At 38.7% G+C, this 17,116-nt stretch overlaps 1 protein-coding gene across 7 annotated transcripts in view; it reads right to left on the bottom strand.

The window, feature by feature from the left end:
- Positions 1-17,116, bottom strand: part of LOC122845669 (nesprin-2-like) — a 283,421-nt gene that overhangs the window by 16,936 nt on the left and 249,369 nt on the right. For all 7 annotated transcript variants that reach the window (XM_044141999.1, XM_044142000.1, XM_044142004.1 and 4 more), the window contains 5 exons: positions 5,733-5,870; positions 5,417-5,602; positions 926-1,039; positions 673-825; positions 518-601 (listed from right to left, as the gene is read on the bottom strand). In XM_044141999.1, coding sequence (XP_043997934.1) covers positions 518-601; positions 673-825; positions 926-1,039; positions 5,417-5,602; positions 5,733-5,870 — 675 coding nt within the window. The remainder of the gene's footprint in view (positions 1-517; positions 602-672; positions 826-925; positions 1,040-5,416; positions 5,603-5,732; positions 5,871-17,116) is intronic.

Below are 17,116 nucleotides of genomic sequence, written 5' to 3'. Positions count from 1 at the left end.
CATCACGCAGCATCTGCGTGGTTCATATCATGTCAATATGAACCAGACTCTGAGAGGAGTGCTTCCAGTTCCTTGATGAATCTATACCCCAAAGGTTTAAGGCAGTTATGAAGGCAAAAAGATGTCCAACCCAGTACCAGCAAGGTGTACCTAATAAATTGGCTGGTGAGTGTATATTGACATATAACTATACATCAGTTTATAAAAAACGCAGTGACAAGAGTATCGCTGACCATGCTCTTTGCAATGAATGAATCTGGTAATTATAAATAGTAATCTAAATTTAATGTTAACTGTTGGCAGTTTAACTGACATAGAAACTGAAAAAGTAATAAAGCTTGTATAACTGGCACATCTTGTGGCCATGTCATGAACAGCAAACCAGGTGTGTGAATGTGTGGACAGGTGAGGATAGGTGTGAATAGATAAATGATTGGATGTAATGTCCTATGTGTCCTCTGAACTTTATAAAGTTCTATATAAGTACAGGCCATTTACCATTTTACACTCAACATACCTCAGACATGGAGTTTTGAACTGCTGGTACCACCTTGGCTTGATTTGGAGTGGATGGCTGTTGACTGAACAGGGCAAGGACCTTCTGCAAAAATAAAACACAACCTTCAGGTAAGACTCTTTAAGTGAATTCAGCTGACAGCATAGTGAACAAACCTTTTCCAGGTCAAGCAACAGAGTTTGAAGCTGTTCCACCACATTAAACACAGTCAGTCTCTCCTCAGCCTTCTCAGGGAGACAAAGACCTGGTTTGCATTTCTGAATCTCTGCTACTGTATGTTTCATTGATTGGATCCTCTGCTTAATATTCTGTGCACATGAGAACCACCAGTTGGAAAACAGATAAAAAATTAGATGTTCCTGAAAAAAAAAAAAAAGATCTGTATAGAAGTCTGTTTGGAGAGCTCACTTTGAGATTATCCTCTCTGGGGCTGGGAAAAGTCTCTGGGGAAGAGAGCAGGGTCTTAATCTCAGCGACATCATTCTCCATTCTGTATACTTCCTTCTCCATGGCCTCCATCTCCTTTAAAAACACAGTATATCAGTGTCAGTGTAATGGGAAAGGCAAAGTCAAATTGATAGGGGACATAAAAGATAAAATCCAGTAAAAAGATCTTGAAGATTGAGACATCCAATAACATTATCATAGCCATATTATTATCTGTACCTCAAATCTAGTTATTTTCATTGTAATACATTAACTAACACTTTGAAAAAACAGTATTCAGGAAGAGTTCGCTCTGAAAATTAACACTGGAAGTAGATTAAGCAATTTAATATAGTTAATAATAAGTTAATTATTAAGCTACCACCTCATGTAGAGATGCCTGTTGCCTGTTTTAGCATTTATGTAGTGTAAAAGATGAATAGAGGGAGGCGAGAGTTGGCTCAAAGCTTTCGGCTTGTTTATTATTGTCAAAATAGCATCACTAACAACTGATATAGCAATTGTCACGACAGTTGGCTGTCACCAACAGCACTTTTAGCAATTTTTTACACCAACTGCTGTATTAACCAGCATTTCCTTACAAGGAGTACTAGCTTGTGTTGAAATAATAGACCCCACAGAAACCACCTTTTAATTAAGAAAACGAACAGTAAGGTAATATTTCAATATTGGGGTTTATGAGCAGGTATTCAGCTGTTTTGTTGTGCGTAAATCTTGAGTAAAAATTTAAAGGAGATTGTAAAAGCACAAAAAGGAGACCTTTGAGTGCTTTGGACCAGTGAGTCTTCATGCCGACTGAGCATTGAAAAAGTTGGGATTTCCTCACTGTTGTAGATAGTGTATTTGAGAAAGTATTTGTGTGTGGGTGTCAGATCTACAACCTGACAATCTTGCTGGACAAAAATAAGGGAGACGGTTAAATTTCTTACAGTTGAACAGAGAACTCTGCCCAGGGACATCTCCTTATCTCTGTCTCCGGACCAGTTCTAACGTGCTCCTTTGCAATTGCATATTTATTACATTGAGGTGTGGTTTAAGTTACAAATCATTTGCATAGAAGGAGCGGCAAACAAAAAACCCAGCGGCAAAACACACAGTCAATCAACCATCTGTTCTAAGCATTGAAATGTCCCTCTCAGTATCCAGCTGATTCCTCGAGTGTGGGTCCCAGGACCCAAAGGTTAATGACTCTTACTTCCTCTAGTTAATCCTCCAGTGGTTACTCTGGTTCCAGGCTGCTTCTAATTTGACACACTTCCTACTGCTAACATCACTGAAAGGCAAACACATTGAAACAGCAGACATAGATTCTCATAGTCCTAAGTATTTATATTTGTAATTAACATAAAAATGTCATGTTCCGTGTTTTTCTGTGTGTTCATTTCGAGTTTCCTGTGTGTCTGAGTCTCTGTGTGTGTCTCGTTCTGTGATTACCCTCTGTGTATTTAACCCCACCTGTGTGCTTTGTTCCTCGTCGGGTCCTCGTCGCTTCTCACGTCATTCTGTTCTGCCTGTTCATTTTCCACGATATTATTCTGTTTGCTACCGGTGTGAGGCCTGGCATCTGCTCAGCCGTGCTGCCAGAAATCTTTTGGACTGTTTGGAGCATTATTTATTATTAAAATATTAAAATACCATATCTTTCTCTTACTTGGGCCTCAAGCGTCTGCCTCACCACCTACATCAACCGCACATCATGATAGAAGGACCCAACCACGACAAGGTGAGGTTGCGTTTGGCCCACATGGACCAAGAGGACTGAATCCAGCAGCAGCTAGAGCTGGCACAGAGGGATCTCTACCGAGATGTGGAGATCCTACCTTCTCCGCTGCTGCTGGAGGAGATGGGTCTGGAGTCGGACTATGGTATTCAAAAAAAGCAACAGACCTCAGCAAAATCCAGGTCGTCATCAGCCACCTGCTTTTCCGAGCTCTCTTTTTTTCAGTCTGGAAGAATTGATTCCAAGGAGGATTTTCATTTTCTTTATGACACGTTTAAAAATGACCTTTTTCTGTTGGAATTAGTTTTTGAGTCATACAAAGAGTACCTCCACAGAAAACATTCTGCCCCAGTCTCCACGGCCACCTAAATCCATGCTCTGTTTGTTCCAGCTCCAGAAACCGCTCCACTCGGCGCTCCAGCCGGCTCCCCCGAGCTTCAAGCCCCTGCTCCAGAGACTGCTCCTGCCACTGTCCCCATTGTGATGGGGTTCCAGGCGGCCCGCCTGTCTCCAGGCCGACAGTTGGCACGGTTAGTAGGTTTTCCTGCCCCAGTTAGTGGGTTATTGGCCCCAGTTAACGGATCTTGTATTCTCTCGTCTTCTAGCGTTTAATCCGAGCTCCGTAGTGTGTCCCCCAAGCTCCCTAGCGCATCCCGCTTCTCCGCCCACGCTGGTTAGGCTGTTTTCTGTTTGTTTTTGGACTCTTGACCCTCCTTCTGGCGCCCCTCCACCCACCCTAGACTGTGTTTCTGTTTTTCTTGGACTTTTTTTTTGTTGGACGTCTTGGAGCCACCCCTTGGGGGGCTCGGGGGGGTAATGTCATGTTCCGTGTTTTTCTGTGTTAATTTCGAGTTTCCTGTGTGTCTGAGTCTCTGTGTTGTCCCGTCTCCCCTTGATTGTTCCCAGGTGTGTCTCGTTCTGTGATTACCCTCTGTGTATATAACCCCACCTGTGTCCTTTGTTCCTTGTCGTGTCCACGTCTCTTGTCACGTCATTCTGTTCTGCCTGTTCATTTTCCACAATATTATTCTGTTTGCTACTGATGTGAGCCCTGGCTTCTGCTCAGCCGTGCTGCCAGAAATCTTTTGGACTGTTTGGAGCATTATTTATTATTAAAATACCATCTCTTTCTCTTACGTGGGCCTCAAGCATCTGCCTCACCACCTACATCCACCGCACATCATGCCAAAAAACCTATCATAACCCATCAGTTATGGGTGTGTGTGTGTGTGCTTTAACAATCTTATGTTTTATAATTGAATCTAACTTCCTTATTCTTCATAATGAAAATTCAGAAAGTTTTTTCACAGAGTAATGTAGATAGAGTAATTATTTTTATTCTTCCTTTTTAAAAAATGATTAGTGTATTATACAGAGACACTTGATGTTAACATGATCCAATCAAACGTGGTGAGGAATAAGGCCAGGTTTGTTTAAAAAGTTTTAAGATTTGTACATAGGTTTTATAATTTTGTTAGCATGAAGTAAATAATCTACAAAAGTCCAATTTATTCTGTGGTGAAGAGTCAAGCTTAACACTGAAAAAGTAAGGTGTAAAGGAGTAGAGCCAGCAAATTGTTTAATTTATTTGGATTGATGAGACGGAGTATGTTACATTTGAAAGGTAGAGTTCTCTTGTCTCTAGGCTATTTAGATGAATGCTATTTCGTAGAACCAATCCATAATTAGGTTCAGAAGTAAGTCGTTAAAATTAATAATACAAAGCAACATCTTAAACCAACAGGTCACAAAACCACAAAAGAGGAACACCAGACTGGGTAAAATACAGAAACTAGTTATGTTTCCAGACTACAGACACACAATTAATTGTCAGAGGTGTTCATAAAGACATACAGGAGATATGTCCTCATAGGGATCAAGAATGAGTGGGCAGTGAGACTCCCTGCTGACCTCCATGAGACAGGCTCATCAGCCGTAGGAGGTCTGGCTGCCTGACAGTGGTGGGTTAGCTTGTCAACAACACTTTACTGTATCTCTGTCATATTTTGTGGGTTTAGACACAGTGGACCCACGTTATGGAGAATAATGGTAGTTTTAATGGTGAACAACAAAGGGTACAGAGAAGTTCAGGCAGCACAGGTGAGCATAAAGGCAGTGAACTCAAATGCTGGTAGCAGTAGTAGACAATAACACAACACGAGACAGCTAGACAGTTGAGACAAGGATCCGACAAGGAGCAGGGAACACAGGTGGGATTAAATAGAAAAGGGGTAATCAGGAAACCATCATGGCAGGTCCGTGGGTGGCAACCTTGCGAACCTCATCGTCTCAAGTTGGATCCTTCTGTCATGTTTTTGTTTTGTTTTTATTTGACACCAAGAGTGCACAGAACATTTCATAGTACATATCTAAAATATTTAAAAAAATCAGCCTGAAAAATTTGTATACCTTGGCACAGTTTTACACCTACGAGGACAAAAGGAATGTATATCAATGCATGTTAAGGTGTATTTGGTTTTTGAACTATTGAAATAGGAAGTTAGCGTTTTTAGAAGGGGTCTCAAGAATTGACAGACTTTAGCTACTTGCAGGGCGGTTGTGGTTCTTAATCCTCGGAAATACCAGGCGGTCCACTGCATCAGCAAAAGAATCCATTGGAATAAAAGCCTAAAGTTTCTCCAGAGGATTTGCAATTTGAGGATAATGTATTGTTTATGTCGAGTTACATGACGGCACCTAAATGTACAGGAAGAATAAAATCTCAGACTCACAGCAGCTGCGTGCTCCAGCTGAGACAGGGGGACTGTGAAGCTGCCATGAACTTCTGACACTCTGTGATCTGCTTCCAGCAGTTGGTCGTGGAGTACGGTGATATCACAAACCTGTGACATTTCCTCTAGGACTGAGCTGAAGTTCTGCAGTGTCGACCGGATCTGCGATGCATCACCTAACACAATCTATACCAAATGGACAGTAATTCACTCTAAAAACATATCTCTTACATTGTGGGACTACTTATGAGACAACAATGTATTCATAAAAAAAGGAGAAGGGGAGAAAGGAGAGAACATAGCAATGCATAATGACCTGAAGAGCATGGACGTGGCTCCTCAGACATTTAGCTCTGGTGTATGTGCAGGGAGCAGCAAGCCATGACTGAGCCTCAGTCATCCAGCACCTGGAGCTCTTGATCATCTCTTGATGTTCTTGAAGCCATGTGTGTATCTGATGAAGAAAACAACAACTTTGCATGGTTAATAACTTTCACAGTATAGATTTCACACAGTCTAGTAAAGCATAGTTCTTAAACCATCTGCTAAGGTAATAAGTAAGTCAAACACGGCAAAGACATAAGAAAAAGTGGAATCTTTCCCCCAGTAGCCCAGAGCCACTCCAGCTTTTCTTGATATGGATTTAAGGAAATGCGTTTGTAAATTCTCAAATAAAGATATCACTGTATTTTATTTGGATATTATGCAACAAACCAACACAAAGGGAACCATAACTGTATAATGGGAAGAAAACAATAATTTTGAAACAGGACATTAGAAAAGTGTGGCCTATCTCAGGGAGCGCTGTTGAGATGGTAGCCTTTCTAATACATCTATGATCCTCAGCTGCTCTTACCCTCTTTGTGTTAGAAACACAAACTAAATGTGTTTCTAACACATATGGTTTAGAAACACATATGTGTTTAGAAACACATGAACACCATCATCCGCATATTATGGTGGCATCATTATATTATCAGGATGCTTTTCTTCAGTAGAGACAGGGAAGGTTGTGAGAGTTGACAGGAAAATAATTTTTTTACTCATGTGGCAGGGCAGACAGCTCATGGCACCCTACAGATATGATTGAGCATGCACAAACTACTAACACTACAATTGCATTGCATACAAACACAAACTTTGATGTTGCCTATATAACATTCAAATTTAGCTAAAAAGTAGATTATCTTTCAAAATGAACAAAATCTTGCTACTGTTAAAGAAAAATGATTATTTTTAGTGCTTAATACAACTAATCTTACCCCAGGTGTAAAGGTTATAATGGACAGTCTGATTTTGAACAAAATTCTTAATTTTGGGGTAAGGGATTTGAAACTAAAACTACTCTATCGGTAAGTATTCGGAGACGGAAGCCAAATGCAGATAAAAGGAGATCTTTTAGGAGGTTCCTGCTGTGTTATCAGGGCCCACGAGGCCATAAAATTAGCATCTACTGCAGGGCAGAAATTAGCATCTACTGCAGGGCAGAAATTAGCATCTACTGCAGGGCAGAAGCCTGTTTGGGTCACAGAACATCAAAGGTCTTCCAGAACCACATCTGGCATGTTTAAACTAAATACAACATAGAATATTGAAATCATTAACATCTAACCAAAGTGTATTATATAAGTTTAGAATGGTGAATGCTGAATGTATTTGAAAATGGTACTATTTGTGATAATATCTGAATCAAATGGAAATTGTTTGAATGAAAATGTGTTGTTTAGTATTAGAAAATGATTCAGGATTTATGTGATAAGGCAAAGATTCAAATCTTTGGAGATGCTGAGTGCAGATGAGCCAAAACTAGGTTCTGTGAATGTAATCTTTCCTTAAACCAAATTACTGAGTTTAACTTTGTGAACGAGACACTCCAAAACTCACAGGTATATGTGAAGTCTTATGTTAAGGTTCTATTTGCTCAGGTGGCCTTAGAAGCCCCTGGGGCCAGGATACAGCTGCTTGCTCCTTTGTCTTACAGGAGACCAAAATGGCCTTTGATCTTAGCGTGAAATTAGGGAAAGTTCTAAGTTTTATTGGCGTCAAAGGTAGCGTCTGGTTGGTCGAACCAGGGGTACGCCTTAATTGAATACATTAACAAGGAGAGAAACACCTTCACTATAAGAGATTGAACACAATAATAATAATTCAGATTGCTGCCCTATTCTGCCTTCTTCGGCATCAGCTTTCTCCGAAGACATGTCTTTGCTTTCTCTTTCTCTGTCTTTGTCCCTTTTTCTTTTAATTCTTTTGTCTCAGGTAAAGAATGTATGTCTCTGTAACTCTGCAGTTTTCTTGTTAACTCATACGTTGCTTCCCTTGAGATTAAACTCTGTAACTCTGTGACGTCATCACGCATCGTTGTTCCTTGCTGCCACACGCCGCCCGCCGGAAGAGCCCGGTATCCGGGACCATAAGGAAGAGAGCCAAGCTTTTTCCAAAATTAAGCTAACTTAGAAATTCATCCTTTAACACTACCCACAAAACAAGTGATGATAATGCAATAGAGATTAGGTACACCATTCAATCAAAGTTTAAGACAGGTTATGAATATGAATATGGGGGAAGAGGAGGGAGGAGGTATGAGAGGAGGGATGAGAGGTTTATGTGTTAATGAATTTGACACCTCTGTCCGCTGCGGGTGGTGGTGCTTAATGTCATGAGATAGAGCAGATTTTGATGACTTATTATAATTCTTTATCACAGCCCTGTACTGTTGGTGAGTCTGAAAGACACCCCAATGCTGTTCTTTAGTGGTCTAGACTTCCTCTCCCCCCAATACTTTGTAATTGGTCTGAACACATCGTCTCCTCAGCTCCCTTTGTCTGTACTGGACCTGGAAGACAAATATGTCCTGCTCTTTAATAATAATAAATAATTAGAGTTGTCACCTCAGCTGTCTTTGTGCTCGACCTGAAAAACAAGTTTTTTTTTTTGCAGAGTTACTTTAAACCATGGCTGAGGATTGTTTTTATTGAATAAAAGAATAAAATCTAAAAAATGCTTCCTCTCCCCCAATACTTTGTATTTGGTCGAAAACAGGGTTGTGCTAGTGGTCTGAACGACTTGTCTCCTCAGCGAATAATGTAAAATATGTCACCTTTCCTAGAGAAGTTTAGAATCTTGTAATTACCTAAGGTTTTGCTCACCAAGCCATTTGTGGGTCCGTGTGCATCCCTGCATAAGAGTAAACACATACCTCTACAGAAAACCTACAGTTGAACTGTTTTACTGCATTATTTATGGCAGCACGATTAGTCAGTGCTGATTTTGAGTGTGTGATTTCCTGCATACGTTCCAAAAACTGTCACTTAAATCTTAAATTCTTCTAGATTTTTTTTTCTGTAACACTTGCTAATGTGATACATTTCAGTAAATGTTCCTCATTTGTACACATACATGTACATGTAGAATATGTGAGAGATCCCTTACAAAAAAATCCCATGAAAATCACATGTGACTTTCACATGTGTTCACATGTGGTTCACACAAATTTTACATGTGAATGATGTAAAAGCACATGAATACGTGTGATTTTGGAACATTTCGTGGTAAAATCACATTTGAATCACACATTTCCACGTGATCACATATGATTTTCATGTGATCACATGTGGAAATGTGTGAATCACATGTGATTTTGCCACGAAACGTTCCAAAATCACACATATTCATGTGCTTCATCCATCCATCCATTTTCTGTACACCCTTCGTACCTAATGGGGTCGGGAGGGTTGCTGGTGCCTCTCCAGCTGCGTACCGGGCGAGAGGCGGGGTCACCCTGGACAGGTCGCCAGTCTGTCGCAGGGCAACACAGAGACATACAAGACAAACAACCATTCACACACACACTCACACCTAGGGAGAATTTAGAGAGACCAATTAACCTGACAGTCATGTTTTTGGACTGTGGGAGGAAGCCGGAGAACCCGGAGAGAACCCACCATGCACAGGGAGAACATGCAAACTCCATGCAGAAAGACCCCGGGCCGGGAATCGAACCCAGGACCTTCTTGCTGCAGGGCAACAGCTCTACCAACTGAGCAGCCCGTATTCATGTGCTTTCACATGTGATTCACATCATTTACATGTAAAATTTGTGTGAACCACATCACATGTGAAAGTCACATGTGATGCACATGGGATTTTTTTTGTAAGGGCAGCGTGAAGGTGAGAGGGGTGACTGTGTGTGTGTATGTGTGGGGCAGTTGTGAGAGGAAAAAAGCCCCCGCCCTTGCGTAAGAGTGAGACATACCTCTAAAACACAAACATCTAAAAACCTGCAGTTTAGCTGGTAGCACGACTAGTCAGTGCTGACTACAAGTTTGTGATTTCCATTCTAAAAACTAAATCTGTAAGAACCATACTCAGATTTTTTTTTGTAACACTTGCTAGTGTGATACATTTCAGTAAATGTTCCTCATCTGTACATGTATTTCTTAAGAATATGTTACAGGCACCAAGCAGGTCTTGATGAGGCTATTCATATTTAACTTTCACTTTATACAGTCTAGGCTCCCTGCAAAGGAGAGGTTACCTTCCAGAGAAATATAATTTTTATTGCTTTGAGTTTGATGATATTTGACTTAATCTGACTGATATGATCTTCTTTAACACATACTGATGCTTCACAGTGATCATTTATAAGCTTATCAATCACAAGAGGTTTACTTTCTGTTAGAGAACATTAGTTAACAGACAGCATTATTAGGACCAAGGAACAAAAGCTGTAGATAATTTTAACGGTAACAAAACAATTCACCATGTTGTGATCAACTCTTGGAGAATGGTTGTGAAGTGAGTATGTTTTATTTTATTTTATTTTTTTTAGGTAAAGTGTACCGATAGTAAACTTAGTCAATGTTATTATAAGTTGGGCTAGTTGTCAGAAGATGTAAGTAAGACTCGGTGAGAGGGAGTTTTTAAGAAATAAAACCCTATTCACTGATTGAATTGTTGGTTGATAGCCAGCATATATTTGAATTTGTGCAACAAACACCAAAAGAAAAAAAACTATATAAAAATTGAATGGCCATTCAGTTTGATAAATATTTACACAAACCATCATTCAATAAATCGATAGAAATCCAAGTGCACACATCAAAACATCAAATAAATAAATAATATGAATTATATTAAATATTTTAATACAGACTGATGATTTACATTGATCATTTATAAGGTTTTGTAATGAAAAATTTAACAACTACAGGTGTAGTGAACATACGCAAGTGTGTAAGATAATGAATGGAGAGAAAGCATCATAAGGGCCAAGAAACATACAGCATATAAGTCAGAGACAAAAGTAGTTGATAATTTTAAAGGTAAAACAAAGCAATTTCCCTTGTTGGAGCAACTCTTGGAGCGTGGTTGTGCAATGTAAAAAACTTTAAACTTTAGGGAAAGCTGAAAGATACATATAAGTATCCTCACCTAGGCCTGTTTGCTGTCTGTGTAAGAGAATGAAAGGGTCTAAACACTGAATTATATTTTATAAATAAAAAATAATACTAGGAGACGAGTCCCTTAGCGGCTGATGGAGATTTATTACACTTTTCCACAGATCATATTGCAGTTACATCAACTTGACATCGAAGTCCCCAAAATCTCAAAGTATTCTCAGGTACAACCTGTTTTTTATAGAATCTCAATTTCACTGGTGTGGCTTGGTAAGTTTTGACCAATCATATTGCTGCTCGTGTTTTGCGTATGCTTTGCGTAGGACTTTTGGCTGTCTTTGTATCGAGTGTGTATTGGGAATTTTCTGAAAGTATTCAAGCTTTCAGACCTCACACCTGCTTCCTTTCAGAAGTGCCAAATAAGCCAATTATTAATCTTATCGGTCTAAACAAGCTTACTTCCCAGATATTCTCTGGTCCAACTTGGGGCTTCACACACAAGGGAAAGTTGGGAGTTTTTAGGTTAGACTGACCTTAACTGGTGCCAGATTTCCTCTGTTTAAAACAATTCCTTAAAAGGTATTTCCACTCTTACATCCCTTACAAAAAATCCCATGAAAATCACATGTGGTTCACACAAATTTTACATGTGAATGATGTGAATCACATGCGAAAGCACATGAATACGTGTGATTTTGGAACGTTTCATGGTAAAATCACGTGATTCACATGTGAATCACACATTTCCACATGTGATTCACACATTTCACAAACATGATTTTTTTGTGTAATTTTCACATGTGAAAATCACATGTGATTCACATGTGGAAATGTGTGATTCACATGTGAATCACATGTGATTTTACCACGAAACGTTCCAAAATCACACGTATTCATGTGCTTTCACATGTGATTCACATCAATCACATGTAAAATTTGTGTGAACCACGTGTGATTTTCATGGGATTTTTTTGTAAGAGTATAGTCTCTGACAATGAATGAAAGGTCATTTCATAGTCTCTAAGGAAAGTGGATGAACGGGAAAGACAACGGTATACTTTAAACTTCTACTTTAATAATTCTGTCTTTTCCACTTTTCCTTCTCTAATGGCCCTCCCCCATTTAGTTAATTGAGAATACAGAGAATTGCATGGTAAACTGCTCTAATATTTCCTAAGTAAACATGCTCTGATCTGCATACAGAAGAGCATATAAAGTTCTCAATTAACTACTGTTCTCTTGTCTTTGTCTGCAAAGAATATATCCTATGGCATAACGTATTTTAAATACTTTATGTGAATAGCTGCACATTTAATATGCATGTCTTAAAAGTCTTAACTGTGACATTTGCAAAGCATTCCTTGAGGAAACAATGACAGGTTTCCCTCTGCTGCCGCTATACCCCAAGCTATCTCCTGTCTCTTGTAATGGTCTTTTGCATTTACCAGCATGGCACCAGGATGCTTGGGAGATAGCAGCAAATGTCACAGTAAACTGATGACTAGAGGACAAACATGAAGGTTCTGCATATTTATATAGCCCTATGCAAGCTCTAATGCAGTCGCCAACATGTCCTACCCATGTGTTATTTGAGTGACATTAATGAACACATTCATTTTAATTTTGCTGTATTAATTAAATGTAACCATAAAACAAAGTTATATTTGTGTGACATAGCTGAGATTGATATGTGCAGCGATATCGCCATTTGTATCATAAATGATGCATAAGTTTCTGTGGTCTCTGTATTTTATACCATGATCAATATTTTCCCAAAAACCTATTGTATACAATTTGAGACTTGTATTCTGCCATCTACTGGAATATCATTGCAAACCAGGCAGAGAAGCGTTTTTTTTTTGTTTTTTTTCAAAATGTCGTCTCGCATGAGATTGGTCATTCGCTTTTTCCAGGAAAGTATTTGCCAATTTTAGACAACTTACAGTAAAAATAATACATACATTGTTATTCATTTCTTTAAAGTAATGTTTTGTTTTGAAATAATGCACAATTACTTAGAAATGTTTTTGTTATCTATTACATTTAAATTGTGTTAAAAAGTGTGTATCATATTTGATACTGCAGGTATTTAAGGTGCTTTGTCACTGAACATTAATGTCATACTTTTATAAAGTAATCAATGTCATACCAGCCACAATTCAGCCACAAACCTTTGTTTACTCAATAACCATCATTAAATGTCATTTGAAAATTATTTATTTATATTTTTTCACAATAGTGCTTATTCTAAAACCATAATGTTATAGTGTATCGTGTAGTTATTTATATATATTTTACATTTTAAAAAAGAGTAGAAGAAGAAGAGAGAGAGAGAAAATACTTTGAATAGCATCATCATGTTAATGTTTGACAATTCAAGCTATATAGAGCAGTTAGGAGAAGATGATGAGGACTGGACAAATTTTACATGTGAATGATGTGAATCACATGTGAAAGCATGTGATTCACATGCATGATGAAAGATATTCAGATACCAACTCTGATGAAGACTATCATGATCAAAGTGTGAACCAGAACAACATGGCAATTGAGGTCCAGACAATCACCCTGGACAGAAATGAATCAGTGAAGACTAATGTGAAAAACAAATAATAGAAATGGAGAAAATACTGTCAAGTTCCGTACATTGATGCCATTACCAGGGTTGAGGAAGGCTCAAAGAACAGGTGTTACATCATTCCACGCATATATGCAAGCACTTGGGTTACTGATGAAAGGCTCCAGGGGATTGCAGAACATTTTCCACTGGTTCAATGCCAACAAATGAAGAAATAGGTTCATTACCTGTCATACTAGATAACAATTAGGTTGTTATCCTGGTTCACTCTGAAGTCCATACACCCTCTTCCACTCTTCATTTAATTTCCATTCCTCTTGAAGCAGTCTTCCAGCCATTCCAAAACTCATATAAGGGTTTTCAGCCCAAGTTTCAAGTTGAATCAAATGAGTTCATGAGAGATGTTGCTCCACTTGATGTATTATCAGCCTTTCTGAAGATCAGCTTTAGATCCCGAAGATGGTGCATGTACATGTAGTGGCTCACTGTTACAGTAACCATCATCAATGCTTGAAACCTCTACAGAAGAGATTAGCTTAAGCTACAACCTAAAATGTTTTAGTTGGCACTTCTCCTACAAGTGCAAGAAATGTCAAAATCAAGTATGATAGACCAGTTTCCTCTCCTGAAGCTACTTCAACAGCACCTGTAGCTGCAGTGTACCTCTTGATGTGGGAAAGAATGACATTAATCATTTTCCAACATAGGAAGCCCAACAGAGATGCAAGTACTGTTCTTGAAATCATTTTGCACACATCTACTGTAAAAAGTGTAAGGTACAGCTTTACCTGAACAAGGACAGAAACTTTTTTTGATTCCTACCACGATGTGAAATAAATACCTTTAAAAAGTTGCTGGTGGAAAAAAAAAAAACTAAGAAAAACTTTATAAAGTGTTCCATATTTTCCAAATGTTATAGGCAACATTTGTTTTTGCATCTTCAACTCACATTGTTGTGAGCCAAAAGTTCTAAGAATAGCCTGCTGTATCAAATCTGATACAAAAAATACATCATAAAATAAATGACATGGCAAAAGAATTTTTTCAGATTTTGCTTTAAGGCTTCATGAAGATCCAAATTCTAAGAAATCGGAATTTTCTCACTATTTTTTGATGGGTCAGGCTTTAAAGGGTTAATTAGCAACAATAATGCTTCCAGAAAAAGTTCAGGTCTCAAAAGAGGATTCATATTCCTTCTACTTTCCAAATCATGCACTACATCAGGCAAGTGCAGAGGGGGGGGAGAGGCAGGGGAGGTGGCTTGAGCCCCTGCCCTTGATACCCTAGTGCCCTTTTTGAGTTTTTTCAAAATAATTTTTTTAAAATATTTTTCTTTTTAATCTGTATGTGTCAAGAAAATCCGAGATCATCCCACTTCCCCATGCTGGAGATTTTAGTTTAACAGTAACAATAAATAAAGTTATCTTTAAAATTAATTATTCAAGTAAAATCTAGACCCAACATTAGACTTAAATGTCAATAAAATCAATCTGGTTGTGTGTGTTGTTTCTGTCTCCTGCAAACTTTGCTTTAATTCTACTTTTTTCTATTTAATCATAAGAAATCATAGTCAAGACAGAGAGAGTCATGAAACAGGAAAAGCAGTTTCCTGGAAAAAGAGGAAGTAAGTTTCCAGCCTGCAGATTTATAAAAATAGTTCAGACTATTACTTTTCTCAAAGCATGAAAGTTTTAAAGAAAGAAATCTAAACATTGTGAGTAATTGGATAAGATTCAAAGTAAAAATACTTATATTAATATTGGTTTGCTTGTAATAATACTTACACTTACACTTGCATTAGTGGGTACTCTTACAAGTAAAACAAGTAACTGTAACTTTGATATCAAATAATAAGAATCATGGATTATTCTTGGTTTCTTTTTAGAAAACATTTGTAATAACCCACATTAAGATTATAATAAGAGTAACTGATAAATTATGGTTATCATAACATTATAAATGGATGATAAATCAGAGAAGTAAAAGAAGTTATAAATGTGATTTTTACTCTGAACTTGAAATGGTGTAAAAGGTGTAACTGCAATTAAAGATCACTGATGTGTTGGAGGTAGATTGTAGGTGAAAGGTTAAGGGAGAAAGAGGAACTAACAGGAGAGCAGAGATGGTCAACACCTTATTTGGAAACAGGTTGTTGAGCAAAAGTGGGGTGTGGGTGCGACTTTAGCAACTCTCGGTGCGAAGATGTGAGTTTGGAGGATGCAGTTGCTCCTTTTCTCGGAAAAGGAGTCGTGTCCTACGTGTCACAAGTGTCACAGGTGCATTATTTCGCAACCTTCAACAGTAACCAGGGCGAAGGCCTGAGCTAAGAGTTGGGGCCTGGTTGCGCAGTCATGAGGATGTGCTTACAGATGTTCTTTTTCTATAAAAATGCCTAGGAGACTGCTACAGCTTTGTTTGTTGATTAATAGTGATTGCTTAATGTGTAATCTCTGTATTTTAGTATGTTTTCTGTAACGATGAACCAAAATCAAATAATCTAATGTAATGAATTGATGTTTTATATAAAACAAACTTTATTGATTAAAGTTAATTATATGGATAAAAGTATAGAATCAAAGAAAGAGAAGGAAGGCTTAGGTGGGTGCAAACTGCAAATGTCAGAACATGAGAGTGGGTTTAGTTGTGCAACTGCCAGGTCACAAGTATGCCTGCCACTTGAGAAAGTTTCCAATAGTCGCAGGTGTCAAAAGCACGTTATCTCGCAACAGGGTCAATATGACCCAAGTCACGAATGTCACCAGAGTGGTGTGCAATCTCCCACAACGGTTGGGGCCTGATTGTAGAGGCGGGCAAACGCAAGCAGCACCCCTGCTCTCTCTCTCTCTATCTGGGGTACATGCCCACAAGTGCAGAAACGTATAAAAATGTGAGACCGAGGTGATACGTTGTTCTTCGTCCCCGGCGCTGAGACTCGACACAAGAGCGGCAGGAAGACCCGCAGAGGACTACGCCCTGGAACCAAGGAAAAGCTCCTTGCAAGAAGGACAACAGAGCTCCTCACGCCGGACCAAAGGGCGAGAACCAACGACCCACAGCCTTGGTTCCTCATTGGATATTAACCCTCTGCGCTCAACCCAACAATCTCAACCTACATCGCAACGGACTTGGGGAACTGAACAAAAGTCACAGGATCGACCAAGAGCTGTTCGGCTGGACAAAGCAGACAGTTCCTTTTGTTTCAATTCTGAGGAGGATCACTTTCAAGAGAAAGATCCCGACCAAGGACTCCTGTTGCCGAGACCCGATCTGACCTGGGTTTGAGTTTGTGCCGCACCCCAAAGCCTCATATAATATATAGATGACAGGGTAGGGAGGTTAGGTAAGGTTTAAATTGATTAAATTGTATTGATTTTATTTTTATGGTGTAACTTCAAGTAAATTCTGTATGCCTGTCATTTTCCCTGCTAAAGCTTGCTTAATAAATACATATATCTTAAAATTCTGATTAGGTTGTGGACATTGAAATTAATTGAGTCATTTGTATCAGTTCTTCTATTTATAGTAAAATCAGTAAACATGATTCTAGTAATGTGGTGGCTTCAGACTTTCCTTTGGTGAGAGTAAAATAATGACCCTGGGACTTAAATCTTAGTCACTAAATATTATCTAGCCGTTACCAAGTGCAAGTTACGATAGGAAGAGAACTGCCGTTAACAGAAGTGGTTATTGAAATTATGCAGCTGCGAGGGCTACTCAGTTGAT

Source organism: Gambusia affinis, linkage group LG16, assembly GCF_019740435.1.
Source record: "Gambusia affinis linkage group LG16, SWU_Gaff_1.0, whole genome shotgun sequence".
Classification (NCBI taxonomy): Eukaryota; Metazoa; Chordata; class Actinopteri; order Cyprinodontiformes; family Poeciliidae; genus Gambusia; species Gambusia affinis.
This window is presented reverse-complemented; position numbering and strand designations above follow the sequence as displayed.